The 12,735-nt window shown below is 58.2% G+C and overlaps 1 protein-coding gene across 1 annotated transcript in view; it reads left to right on the plus strand.

Annotated features, from left to right (window-relative positions):
* Positions 1–12,735, plus strand: part of LOC134340446 (polyhomeotic-like protein 1) — a 74,073-nt gene that overhangs the window by 46,283 nt on the left and 15,055 nt on the right. The window contains exons 5-8 of the mRNA XM_063037690.1: positions 918–1,206; positions 5,201–6,057; positions 8,532–8,655; positions 11,530–11,702. Of these exons, the coding sequence (XP_062893760.1) occupies positions 918–1,206; positions 5,201–6,057; positions 8,532–8,655; positions 11,530–11,702 (1,443 nt within the window). The remainder of the gene's footprint in view (positions 1–917; positions 1,207–5,200; positions 6,058–8,531; positions 8,656–11,529; positions 11,703–12,735) is intronic.

Consider the following 12,735-nt stretch of genomic DNA (forward strand, 5'->3'; position numbering starts at 1 on the left):
TGTGCCTGTTCCTGTCTCACGTTCCCAGGTGCCTGTACCCGTCTCCCGTTCCCGGGTGTGCCTGTTCCTGTCTCACGTTCCCAGGTGCCTGTACCCGTCTCCCGTTCCCCGGTGTGCCTGTTCCTGTCTCACGTTCCCAGGTGCCTGTACCCGTCTCCCGTTCCCCGGTGTGCCTGTTCCTGTCTCCCGTTCCCCGGTGTGCCTGTTCCTGTCTCACGTTCCCAGGTGCCTGTACCCATCTCCCGTTGGCTGGTGTGCCTGTTCCTGTCTCCCGTTCCCCGGTGTGCCTGTTCCTGTCTCACGTTCCCAGGTGCCTGTACCCATCTCCCGTTCCCCGGTGTGCCTGTTCCTGTCTCATGTTCCCAGGTGCCTGTACCCGTCTCCCGTTCCCCGGTGTGCCTGTTCCTGTCTCCCGTTCCCCGGTGTGCCTGTTCCTGTCTCCCGTTCCCAGGTGCCTGTACCCGTCTCCCGTTGGTTGGTGTGCCTGTTCCTGTCTCCCTTTCCCCGGTGTGCCTGTTCCTGTCTCACGTTCCCAGGTGCCTGTACCCGTCTCCCGTTCGCTGGTGTGCCTGTTCCTGTCTCACGTTCCCAGGTGCCTGTACCCGTCTCCCGTTCCCCGGTGTGCCTGTTCCTGTCTCCCTTTCCCCGGTGTGCCTGTTCCTGTCTCACGTTCCCAGGTGCCTGTACCCGTCTCCCGTTGGCTGGTGTGCCTGTTCCTGTCTCCCGTTCCCCGATGTGCCTGTTCCTGTCTCCCGTTCCCCGGTGTGCCTGTTCCTGTCTCACGTTCCCAGGTGCCTGTACCCGTCTCCCGTTGGCTGGTGTGCCTGTACCTGTACGCTTGCCTGCCCCTCTGTCCCACCTTCGTGTCTGTGTTTGCCTCTAACACCCCCTCTCTCTCTTTCTCTGCTCCGCCACAGGCCCAGAACCTGGCGGTGCGCACCCAGACCCAGCTCCAGCTGCCAGCTGGCCCCAAGGCCACCCCCACTGCCCCCGGCGGGGCCCCGACCACCCTCACCGCCAGCCCCTCGTCCAGCCTCAACCTCAGCCAGGGCTCCTCGGGGCAGGCCCCGGCCTCGGCCAAGGCTCAGGGAGAGGGGGAGGCCACAGCCAAGAAGCCGGAGGCCGAGAGCGGCCCGTCTGCGCCCAGCGGGGGCGTCAACCTGGCACGCACGCTGACCCCCGCTGGGCACACCCTCATCAGCTCAGGTCTGTCCGCGGTAATGGGGGTGGGGGGGGTGGTGAGAGGGGGGAGATAGGGGGCCTTTACCTCTTCCACCCATCACCTCCCAGCGTCAAACTTCATCCCCCCTCTCTCCCCCGCCTTCCCCCTGACCATATATAACCAGATAACAACTACATCACGGAAACAGGCCATCTCGGCCCTTCTAGTCCGTGCCGAACTCCTACTCTCACCCAGTCCCACCGACCTGCACTCAGCCCATAACCGTCCATTCCTTTCCTGTCCATATATTCGTCCAATTTAACTTTAAACGACAACATCGAACCTGCCCCAACCACTTCTCGTTCCACACAGCCACCACTCTCTGAGTAAAGAAGTTCCCCCTCGTGTTACCCCTAAACTTTTGCCCTTCAACTCTCAACTCATGTCCTCTTGTTTGAATCTCCCCCACTCTCAATGGAAAAAGCCTATCCACGTCAACTCTATCTATCCCCCTCATAATTTTAAACACCTCTATCAAGTCCCCCCTCAACCTTCTACGCTCCAAGGAATGAAGACCCAACTTGTTCAACCTTTCTCTGTAACTTAGGAGATGAAACCCAGGTAACATTCTAGTAAATCTTCTCTGTACTCTCTCAATTTTATTGACATCTTTCCTATAATTCGGTGACCAGAACTGTACACAATACTCCAAATTTGGCCTCACCAGTGCCTTGTACAATTTCAACATTACATCCCAACTCCTATACTCAATGCTCTGATTAATAAAGACCAGCATACCAAAAGCTTTCTTCACCACCCTATCCACATGAGATTCCACCTTCAGGGAACTATGCACCATCATTCCTAGCTCCCTCTGTTCTGCTGCATTCTTCAATGCCCTACCATTTACCATGTATGTCCTATTTTGATTAGTCCTACCAAAATGTAGCACCTCACATTTATCAGCATTAAACTCCATCTGCCATCTTTCAGCCCACTCTTCTAACTGGCCTAAATCTCTCTGCAAGCTTTGAAAACCTACTTCATTATCCACAACTCCACCTGTCTTAGTATCATCTGCATACTTACTCATCCAATTTACCACCCCATCATCCAGATCATTAATGTATATGACAAACAACATTGGACCCAGTACAGATCCCTGAGGCACACCACTAGTCACCGGCCTCCAATCTGACAAACAGTTATCCACCACCACTCTCTGGTGTCTCCCATCCAGCCACTGCTGAATCCATTTTACTACTTCAATATTAATGCCTGGTCTCCCCCCCAGTGTCTCACTTCATATCCCCTCTCCCCCACCCACCCACCTTCCCCCTCACCCATCACCCCCCAGTGTCTCACTTCATCCCCCCTCTCCCCCACCCACCCACCTTCCCCCTCACCCATCACCCCCAGTGTCTCACTTCATCCCCCACCCACCTTCCCCCTCACCCATCACCCCCCAGTGTCTCACTTCATCCCCCCTCTCCCTACCAACCCACCTTCCCCCTCACCCATCACCCCCCAGTGTGTCACTTCATCCCCCCTCTCCCCCACCCACCCACCTTCCCCCTCACCCTTCACCCCCCAGTGTCTCACTTCATCCCCCCTCTCCCCCACCCACCCACCTTCCCCCTCACCCGTCACCCCCCCAGTGTCTCACTTCATCCCCCCTCTCCCCCACCCACCCACCTTCCCCCTCACCCATCACCCCCCAGTGTCTCACTTCATCCCCCACCCACCTTCCCCCTCACCCATCACCCCCCAGTGTCTCACTTCATCCCCCCTCTCCCCCACCCACCCACCTTCCCCCTCACCCATCACCCCCAGTGTCTCACTTCATCCCCCACCCACCTTCCCCCTCACCCATCACCCCCCAGTGTCTCACTTCATCCCCCCTCTCCCTACCAACCCACCTTCCCCCTCACCCATCACCCCCCAGTGTGTCACTTCATCCCCCCTCTCCCCCACCCACCCACCTTCCCCCTCACCCGTCACCCCCCAGTGTCTCACTTCATCCCCCCTCTCCCCCACCCACCCACCTTCCCCCTCACCCATCACCCCCCAGTGTCTCACTTCATCCCCCCTCTCCCCCACCCACCCACCTTCCCCCTCACCCGTCACCCCCCAGTGTCTCACTTCATCCCCCCTCTCCCTACCAACCCACCTTCCCCCTCACCCATCACCCCCCAGTGTGTCACTTCATCCCCCCTCTCCCCCACCCACCCACCTTCCCCCTCACCCGTCACCCCCCAGTGTCTCACTTCATCCCCCCTCTCCCCCACCCACCCACCTTCCCCCTCACCCATCACCCCCCAGTGTCTCACTTCATCCCCCCTCTCCCCCACCCACCCACCTTCCCCCTCACCCATCACCCCCCAGTGTCTCACTTCATCCCCCCTCTCCCCCACCCACCCACCTTCCCCCTCACCCATCACCCCCCAGTGTCTCACTTCATCCCCCCTCTCCCCCACCCACCCACCTTCCCCCTCACCCATCACCCCCCAGTGTCTCACTTCATCCCCCCTCTCCCCCACCCACCCACCTTCCCCCTCACCCATCACCCCCCAGTGTCTCACTTCATCCCCCACCCACCTTCCCTCTCACCCATCACCCCCAGTGTCTCACTTCATACCCCCTCTCCCCCACCCACGCACCTTCCCCCTCACCCGTCACCCCCCCAGTGTCTCACTTCATCCCCCCTCTCCCCCACCCATCCACCTTCCCCCTCACCCATCACCCCCCAGTGTCTCACTTCATCCCCCCTCTCCCCCACCCACCCACCTTCCCCCTCACCCATCACCCCCCAGTGTCTCACTTCATCCCCCCTCTCCCCCACCCACCCACCTTCCCCCTCACCCATCACCCCCCAGTGTCTCACTTCATCCCCCCTCTCCCCACCCACCCACCTTCCCCCTCACCCATCACCCCCCAGTGTCTCACTTCATCCCCCCTCTCCCCCACCCACCCACCTTCCCCCTCACCCATCACCCCCAGTGTCTCACTTTATATCCCCTCTCCCCCACCCACCCACCTTCCCCCTCACCCATCACCCCCCAGTGTCTCACTTCATCCCCCACCCACCTTCCCCCTCACCCATCACCCCCAGTGTCTCACTTCATACCCCCTCTCCCCACCCACCCACCTTCCCCCTCACCCATCACCCCCCAGTGTCTCACTTCATCCCCCCTCTCCCCCACCCACCCACCTTCCCCCTCACCCGTCACCCCCCAGTGTCTCACTTCATCCCCCCTCTCCCCCACCCACCCACCTTCCCCCTCACCCATCACCCCCCAGTGTCTCACTTCATCCCCCCTCTCCCCCACCCACCCACCTTCCCCCTCACCCGTCACCCCCCAGTGTCTCACTTCATCCCCCTCTCCCCCACCCACCCACCTTCCCCCTCACCCGGTCTCACCCCCCAGTGTCTCACTTCATCCCCCTCTCCCCCACCCACCCACCTTCCCCCTCACCCGTCACCCCCCAGTGTCTCACTTCATCCCCCCTCTCCCCACCCACCCACCTTCCCCCTCACCCGTCACCCCCCAGTGTCTCACTTCATCCCCCTCTCCCCCACCCACCCACCTTCCCCCTCACCCGGTCTCACCCCCCAGTGTCTCACTTCATCCCCCCTCTCCCCACCCACCCAGCTTCCCCCTCACCCGGTCTCACCCATCGCCTCTGGGTTCCCACTTTTGTAATCTTAGGTGTTCCTACAAGAGGGCACGGTGGGCGAAGGGTTGTAGTTCAAGGGGCAGGGGTGAGTGGTTGTGGTGGGAGAGAGGGATTGGGGGTCGTCAGGGTACGTGAAGGGTCAAGGGGCAGGGATATTGGAGGGGAGATCACATGTTGGGACGTCTGAGGGCCAAGGGTCAGGGGTTGTGGTGGATCAAGGGTCAGGGATACCGGGGGGGTCAAGGGTCAGCGGCTGCGGTGGATTGAAGGTCGGGGCGGCAGTGGGTCGAGGGTCGGGGGTCACAGTGGCAGTGGCTCGCGGGATCTGACGGGCCTGTCTCCTTCCTGCCCCCCTTACAGCCGCCACCTACACGCAGATCCAGCCGCACACCCTCCTGCACCAGCAGCTCCAGCAGAAGCAGCTGGTGATCCAGCAGCAGCACCTGGCCATCCACCAGCACCGGCAGTCGCAGCTCGCCCAGCTCCAGCTCTCGCAGGCCCAGTCCGCCCCCCACACTCAGACCCTGGTCGTCCAGCCCCTCAGCCAGGCCACGGCCCAGAAGCCGGCCCAGCCGCAGGCCGAGGCCCAGAAGGCGGCCCAGGCCGAGGCCTTAAAACAGGCCCCAGCCCAGCCTGAGGCCCAGGCGCCGCCCGAGGGCCAGAAGCAGGTCCCGAAGCAGGCCCCGGCCCAGCCCGAGGCCTTGAAGCAGGCCCCCGCCCAGCCGGAGCCCCTGGCCCAGACGGAGGCCCAGAAGCCCGCCCCGAAGCCGGCCCCCGCCCAGTCCGAGGCCTCGAAGCAGGCCCAGACGCAGATGGAGCCCCCGAAGCAAGCCCAGACTCCGGCCGAAGCCTGCAACGCCCCCCAGAAGCAGGCCATGGCCGAGATCTGCCCCCGGCAGGCCTTGGGTAAGGCCCTGCCGCTGAAAGCCCAGGCCACGGCCCCCAGTTCTTCCTCCTCCTCTTCCTCCTCCACCTCCGCCCCCTCCTCGTGCTCAGCCTCGCTGCCGGCCTCGGCCAAACCCGTGTCCGGGCTGGGAGTGGTGACGCCAGGGCAGGGGCAGGCCTCCCCGTCGGGGACCCCCACCCCTCCCACCTCCGCCGGCCCCGTCCTGCAGAACTCGGCCTCCACCCAGACGCCGGTGTCGGGCCTCAGCCCCCAGGCCCAGGACTGGCCGCAGCCTCAGGCGGATCTGGGCTGTCCCCAGCTCCATCTCCCGGTGAGTACAGGAGGGTGGGTGGGGAGGGGATCGGGTGTCTGCCTCGGTGGCTCTAGAGGGAAGGGGTGAGACGATCCGCCGTGATTGGGGATTCACTGGGTAGAGGCTTCGGTAAGGGGAGGATCTTGGCAAGGTCCAATGAAGAGAATTCCGGGTTTAAGCGGAGCAGCCACTGTGGGAGTTGGGCAGCGTCCTGGTGAATCTCCTCTGCACCCTCTCTAATCCAGGCAGCATCCTGGTGAATCTCCTCTGCACCCTCTCTAATCCAGGCAGCGTCCTGGCGAATCTCCTCTGCACCCTCTCTGATCCAGGCAGCATCCCGGTGAATCTCCTCTGCACCCTCTCTAATCCAGGCAGCATCCCGGTGAATTTCCTCTGCGCCCTCTCTAATCCAGGCAGCATCCCGGTGAATTTCCTCTGCACCCTCTCTAATCCAGACAGCATCCTGGTGAATCTCCTCTGCACCCTCTCTAATCCAGGCAGCACCCTGGTGAATCTCCTCTGCACCCTCTCTAATCCAGGCAGCATCCTGGTGAATCTCCTCTGCACCCTCTCTAATCCAGGCAGCATCCTGGTGAATCTCCTCTGCACCCTCTCTAATCCAGGCAGCATCCTGGTGAATCTCCTCTGCACCCTCTCTAATCCAGGCAGCATCCTGGTGAATCTCCTCTGCACCCTCTCTAATCCAGGCAGCGTCCTGGTGAATCTCCTCTGCACCCTCTCTAATCCAGGCAGCGTCCTGGTGAATCTCCTCTGCACCCTCTCTAATCCAGGCAGCGTCCTGGTCAATCTCCTCTGCACCCTCTCTAATCCAGGCAGTGTCCTGGTGAATCTCCTCTGCACCCTCTCTAATCCAGGCAGCGTCCTGGTGAATCTCCTCTGCACCCTCTCTAATCCGGGCAGCATCCTGGTGAATCTCCTCTGCACCCTCTCTAATCCAGGCAGCATCCTGGTGAACCTCCTCTGCACCCTCTCTAATCCGGGCAGCATCCCGGTGAATCTCCTCTGCACCCTCTCTAATCCGGGCAGCATCCCGGTGAATCTCCTCTGCACCCTCTCTAATCCGGGCAGCGTCCCGGTGAATCTCCTCTGCACCCTCTCTAATCCGGGCAGCGTCCTGGTGAATCTCCTCTGCACCCTCTCTAATCCAGGCAGCATCCTGGTGAATCTGCTCTGCACCCTCTCTAATCCAGGCAGCATCCTGGTGAATCTCCTCTGCACCCTCTCTGATCCAGGCAGCGTCCTGGTGAATCTCCTCTGCACCCTCTCTAATCCAGGCAGCATCCTGGTGAATCTCCTCTGCACCCTCTCTAATCCAGGCAGCGTCCTGGTGAATCTCCTCTGCACCCTCTCTAATCCAGCCAGCATCCTGGTGAATCTCCTCTGCACCCTCTCTAATCCAGGCAGCATCCTGGTGAATCTCCTCTGCACCCTCTCTAATCCAGGCAGCATCCTGGTGAATCTCCTCTGCACCCTCTCTAATCCAGGCAGCATCCTGGTGAATCTCCTCTGCACCCTCTCTAATCCAGGCAGCATCCTGGTGAATCTCCTCTGCACCCTCTCTAATCCAGGCAGCGTCCTGGTGAATCTCCTCTGCACCCTCTCTAATCCAGGCAGCGTCCTGGTGAATCTCCTCTGCACCCTCTCTAATCCAGGCAGCGTCCTGGTCAATCTCCTCTGCACCCTCTCTAATCCAGGCAGTGTCCTGGTGAATCTCCTCTGCACCCTCTCTAATCCAGGCAGCGTCCTGGTGAATCTCCTCTGCACCCTCTCTAATCCGGGCAGCATCCTGGTGAATCTCCTCTGCACCCTCTCTAATCCAGGCAGCATCCTGGTGAACCTCCTCTGCACCCTCTCTAATCCGGGCAGCATCCTGGTGAATCTCCTCTGCACCCTCTCTAATCCGGGCAGCATCCCGGTGAATCTCCTCTGCACCCTCTCTAATCCGGGCAGCGTCCCGGTGAATCTCCTCTGCACCCTCTCTAATCCGGGCAGCGTCCTGGTGAATCTCCTCTGCACCCTCTCTAATCCAGGCAGCATCCTGGTGAATCTTCTCTGCACCCTCTCTAATCCAGGCAGCATCCTGGTGAATCTCCTCTGCACCCTCTCTGATCCAGGCAGCGTCCTGGTGAATCTCCTCTGCACCCTCTCTAATCCAGGCAGCATCCTGGTGAATCTCCTCTGCACCCTCTCTAATCCAGGCAGCGTCCTGGTGAATCTCCTCTGCACCCTCTCTGAAGTTCTCACATCCTATAATGAGGGGACGAGAAGGGAACACAACACCACAAGTCTGATGTAACTGGAACTAGATGTTATGTTAAGGGATGGGACTGGGCTCTGTGTGGGTTGCTCTGGGGGGTGGGGGGGAGGGTTGGCCTGGGGTGAGGGGTTAAAGTTCAGGGAGTGGGGGGGGGTCAGAGGTCAGGGGAAGGGCGAGTAACTTTTCCGCCCCTGTCGTCTCCCCCCCCCCCCAGCTGAAGTCAGCCGTGAAACGGAAGGCGGAGGACGAGGAGGAGGAGGTGGAATTCCCGAACCTCGGACCGCCGGAACTGAGTCCGAACCTCAGCAGCGGCCAGGACCTCAAGCAGTCGTCTGCAGGTCTGTGAGGCGGAGCGGGGGTGGGGGGGGAGAGGGGGTGGGGGGGGAGAGGGGGTGAGAGGGAGAGGGCGAAGGGGAGGGGTGGGTGTGAGGGTGAGAGGGGGAGAGGCCTCCCACAGTAGCCTGGGGTATATCTCGTCCGGTCCCGGTGACTTATCCAACCTGATGCTTTCCAAAAGCTCCAGCACATCTTCTTCCTTAATATCTACATGCTCAATCTTATCAGTCTGCTGAAAGTCATCCCTACAATCACCAACATCCTTTTCGATAGTGAATATTGAAGCAAAGTATTCATTAAGTACCTCCGCTATCTCCCTCCGGTTCCATACACACTTTCCCACTGTCACACTTGATTGGTCCTATTCTCTCACGTCTTATCCTCTTGCTTTTCACATACTTGTAGAATGCCTTGGGGTTTTCCTTAATCATGTCCACCAAGGCCTTCTCATGGCCCCTTCTAGCTCTCCTCATTTCATTCTTAAGCTCCTTATTGCTAGCCTTATAATCTTCTAGATTCCTATCATTACCTAGTTTTTTGAACCTTTCGTAAGCTCTTCTCTTCTGTTTGACTAGATTTACAACAGCCTTTGTACACCACGGTTCCTGTACCCTACCATCCTTTCCATGTCTCATTGGAATGTACCTACGCAGAACTCCATGCAAATATCCCCTGAAAATTTGCCACATTTCTTCCGTATGTTTCCCTGAGAACATCTGTTTCCAATTTATGCTTCCAAGTTCCTGCCTGATAGCCTCATATTTCCCCTTACTCCAATTAAACGCTTTCCGAACTTGTCTGTTCCTATCCCTCTCCAACGCTATGGTAAAGGAGATAGAATTGTGATCGCTATCTCCAAAACGCTCTCCCACTGAGAGACCTGACACCTGACCAGGTTCATTTCCCAATACCAGATCAAGTACAGCCTCTCCTCTTGTAGGCTTATCTACATATTGTGTCAAGAAACCTTCCTGAACACACCTAACAAACTCCACCCCATCTAAACCCCTCTCTCTAGGGAGATGCCAATCAATAATTGGGAAATTAAAATCTCCCACCACGACAACCCTGTTATTATTACTCCTTTCCAGAATCTGCCTCCCTATCTGCTCCTCGATGTCCCTGATACTATTGGGTGATCTATCAAAAACACCCAGTAGAGTTATTGCCCCTTCCTGTTCCTAACTTCTACCCACAGAGACTCCTTAGACAACCCCTCCATGACTTCCTCCTTTTCTGTAGCCGTGACACAATCTCTGATCAACAGTGCCATGTCCCCACCTCTGTTGCCTCCCTCCCTGTCCTTTCTGAAACATCTAAAGCCTGGCATTTGACGTAATTATTTCTGCCCCTGCACCATCCAAGTCTCTGTAATGACCACAGTATCATAACTCCAAGTACTGATCCACGTTCTAAGCTCATCCGCTTTATTCATAACACTCCTTGCATGAATATAGACACATCTCAAACCATCGGTCTGAGCGCGTCCCTTCTCTATCACCTGCCTATCCTTCCTCTCACACTGTCTCCAAGCTTTCTCCTGTTTGTGAGCCGACCTCCTTTTCCCAGTAGTCATTGCCCTGTGAGTAGGCTGGAATTCACAGGCCTGCTGTACACGTCAGCTTTTGTAGAGTAAATTTCACAACGACCAAGCGAACAATATTAGTAATTTTTGAGCAGATTTTTAGAAAATCGGCCCATCGAGCCTGCACTGCCGTTCCACAACGGCTGATTTATTACCCTCTCAACCCCGTTCTCCTGCCTACTCCCTGTAACCTTTGACGCCCTCGCTAATCAAGAACCTATCAACCTCTGCTTTAAACATAACCAGTGACTTGACCATCACTGCCGTCTGTGGCAATGAATTCAACAGATTTCACCCACCATCTGCCTAAAGAAATTACTCCTCATCTCCGTTCTAAATGTACGTCCCTCATTCCTGAGGCTGTGTCCTCTGGTCCTAGACTCCCCCACCATAAGAAACATCCTCTCCACATCCACTCTATCTGTGTCCTCTGGTCCGAGACTCCCCCACTACAGGAAACATCCTCTCCACATCCACTCTATCGGTGTCCTCTGGTCCTACACTCCCCAGTATAGGAAACATCCTCTCCACATCCACTCTATCTGTGCCCTCTGGTCCGAGACTCCCCCAGTGTAGGAAACATCCTCTCCACATCCACTATATCTGTGTCCTCTGGTCCGAGACTCCCCCAGTGTAGGAAACATCCTCTCCACATCCACTCTATCTGTGTCCTCTGGTCCTAGACTCCCCCAGTGTAGGAAACATCCTCTCCACATCCACTCTATCTGTGTCCTCTGGTCCTAGACTCCCCCACAATAGGAAACATCCTCTCCACATCGATTCTATCTGTGTCCCCTGATCCTGGAGTCCCCCACTATAGGAAACATCCTCTCCACATCCACTCCATCTGTGTCTTCTGGTCCTAGACTCGCCCACTACAGGAAACATCCTCTCCATATCCACTCTATCTGTGTCCTCTGGTCCTAGACTCTCCCACTACAGGAAACATCCTCTCCACATCCACTCTATCAGTGTCCTCGGGTCATAGACTCCCCCACCACAGGAAACATCCTCTCCACATCCCTCACTAGCCCTTTCAATATTCGAAAGGTTTCAACGACATTACCCCCAATGCCCCCATTCCTCTAAATTCCAGTACATACAGGCCCAAACACTCCTCAAATGTTAACCCATTCTTTCCCGGGATTATCCTCGCGAATCTGTGGAAGAGGAAGGGCGAAGCTGGTTTGGAGACGATGGGATGGATTGTGGGAGCAGGGACACGCGGAGTGAGGGGGAGACAGTGGGATGTGGGACAAAGTCAAGACCGCCATGTCTGTGTCCTCTGCAGGCAAGACGGATTCGATTCACTCTGGGCCGCCAGTCCTGACCTCCGTCAACAGCCTCCTGAAGGTTAATCGTCACGTGGGAGACAGCAAACCACCCCAGGCAATCGTCAAGCCTCACATTCTCACCCACGTCATTGAAGGGTTCGTCATACAGGAGGGCGCAGAACCCTTCCCTGTGAGTACACACCGTCCCATCACTAATCCCTGCGGTTAAACTGAGTAAAACTCCCTCCACACCGTCCCGTCACACTCTCCCGGGGGTCAGACACAGAGTGAATCTCCCTCCACACCGTCCCATCACACACTCCCGGGGTCAGACACAGAGTGAATCTCCCTCCGCACCGTCCCATCACACACTCCCGGTGTCAGACACGGAGTGAATCTCCCTCCACACCGTCCCATCACACACTCCCGGGGTCAGACACGGAGTGAATCTCCCTCCGCACCGTCCCATCACACACTCCCGGGGTCAGACACAGAGTGAATCTCCCTCCATGCCGTCCCATCACACACTCCCGGGGTCAAACAGAGAGTGAATCTCCCTCCACGCCGTCCCATCACACACTCCCGGGGTCAGACACAGAGTGAATCTCCCTCCGCACCGTCCCGTCGCACACTCCCGGGGTCAGACACAGAGTGAATCTCCCTCCGCACCGTCCCGTCACACACTCCCGGGGTCAGACACAGAGTGAATCTCCGTCCGCACCGTCCCGTCACACACTCCCGGGGTCAGACACAGAGTGAATCTCCGTCCGCACCGTCCCGTCACACACTCCCGGGGTCAGACACAGAGTGAATCTCCGTCCGCACCGTCCCGTCACACACTCCCGGGATCAGACACAGAGTGAATCTCCCTCCCCACCGTCCCGTCACACACTCCCGGGGTCAGACACAGAGTGAATCTCCCTCCCCACCGTCTCGTCACACACTCCCGGGGTCAGACACAGAGTGAATCTCCCTCCGCACCGTCGCATCACACACTCCCGGCGTCAGACACAGAGTGAATCTCCCTCCGCACCGTCCCATCACACACTCCCGGGGTCAGACACAGAGTGAATCTCCCTCCACACCGTCCCATCACACACTCCCAGGGTCAGACACAGAGTGAATCTCCCTCCACACCGTCCCATCACACACCCCCGGGGTCAGACACACAGAGTGAATCTCCCTCCTCACCGTCCCATCACACACTCCCGGGGTCAGACACA

Source organism: Mobula hypostoma, chromosome X1 (genome assembly GCF_963921235.1).
Source record: "Mobula hypostoma chromosome X1, sMobHyp1.1, whole genome shotgun sequence".
NCBI lineage: Eukaryota > Metazoa > Chordata > Chondrichthyes > Myliobatiformes > Myliobatidae > Mobula > Mobula hypostoma.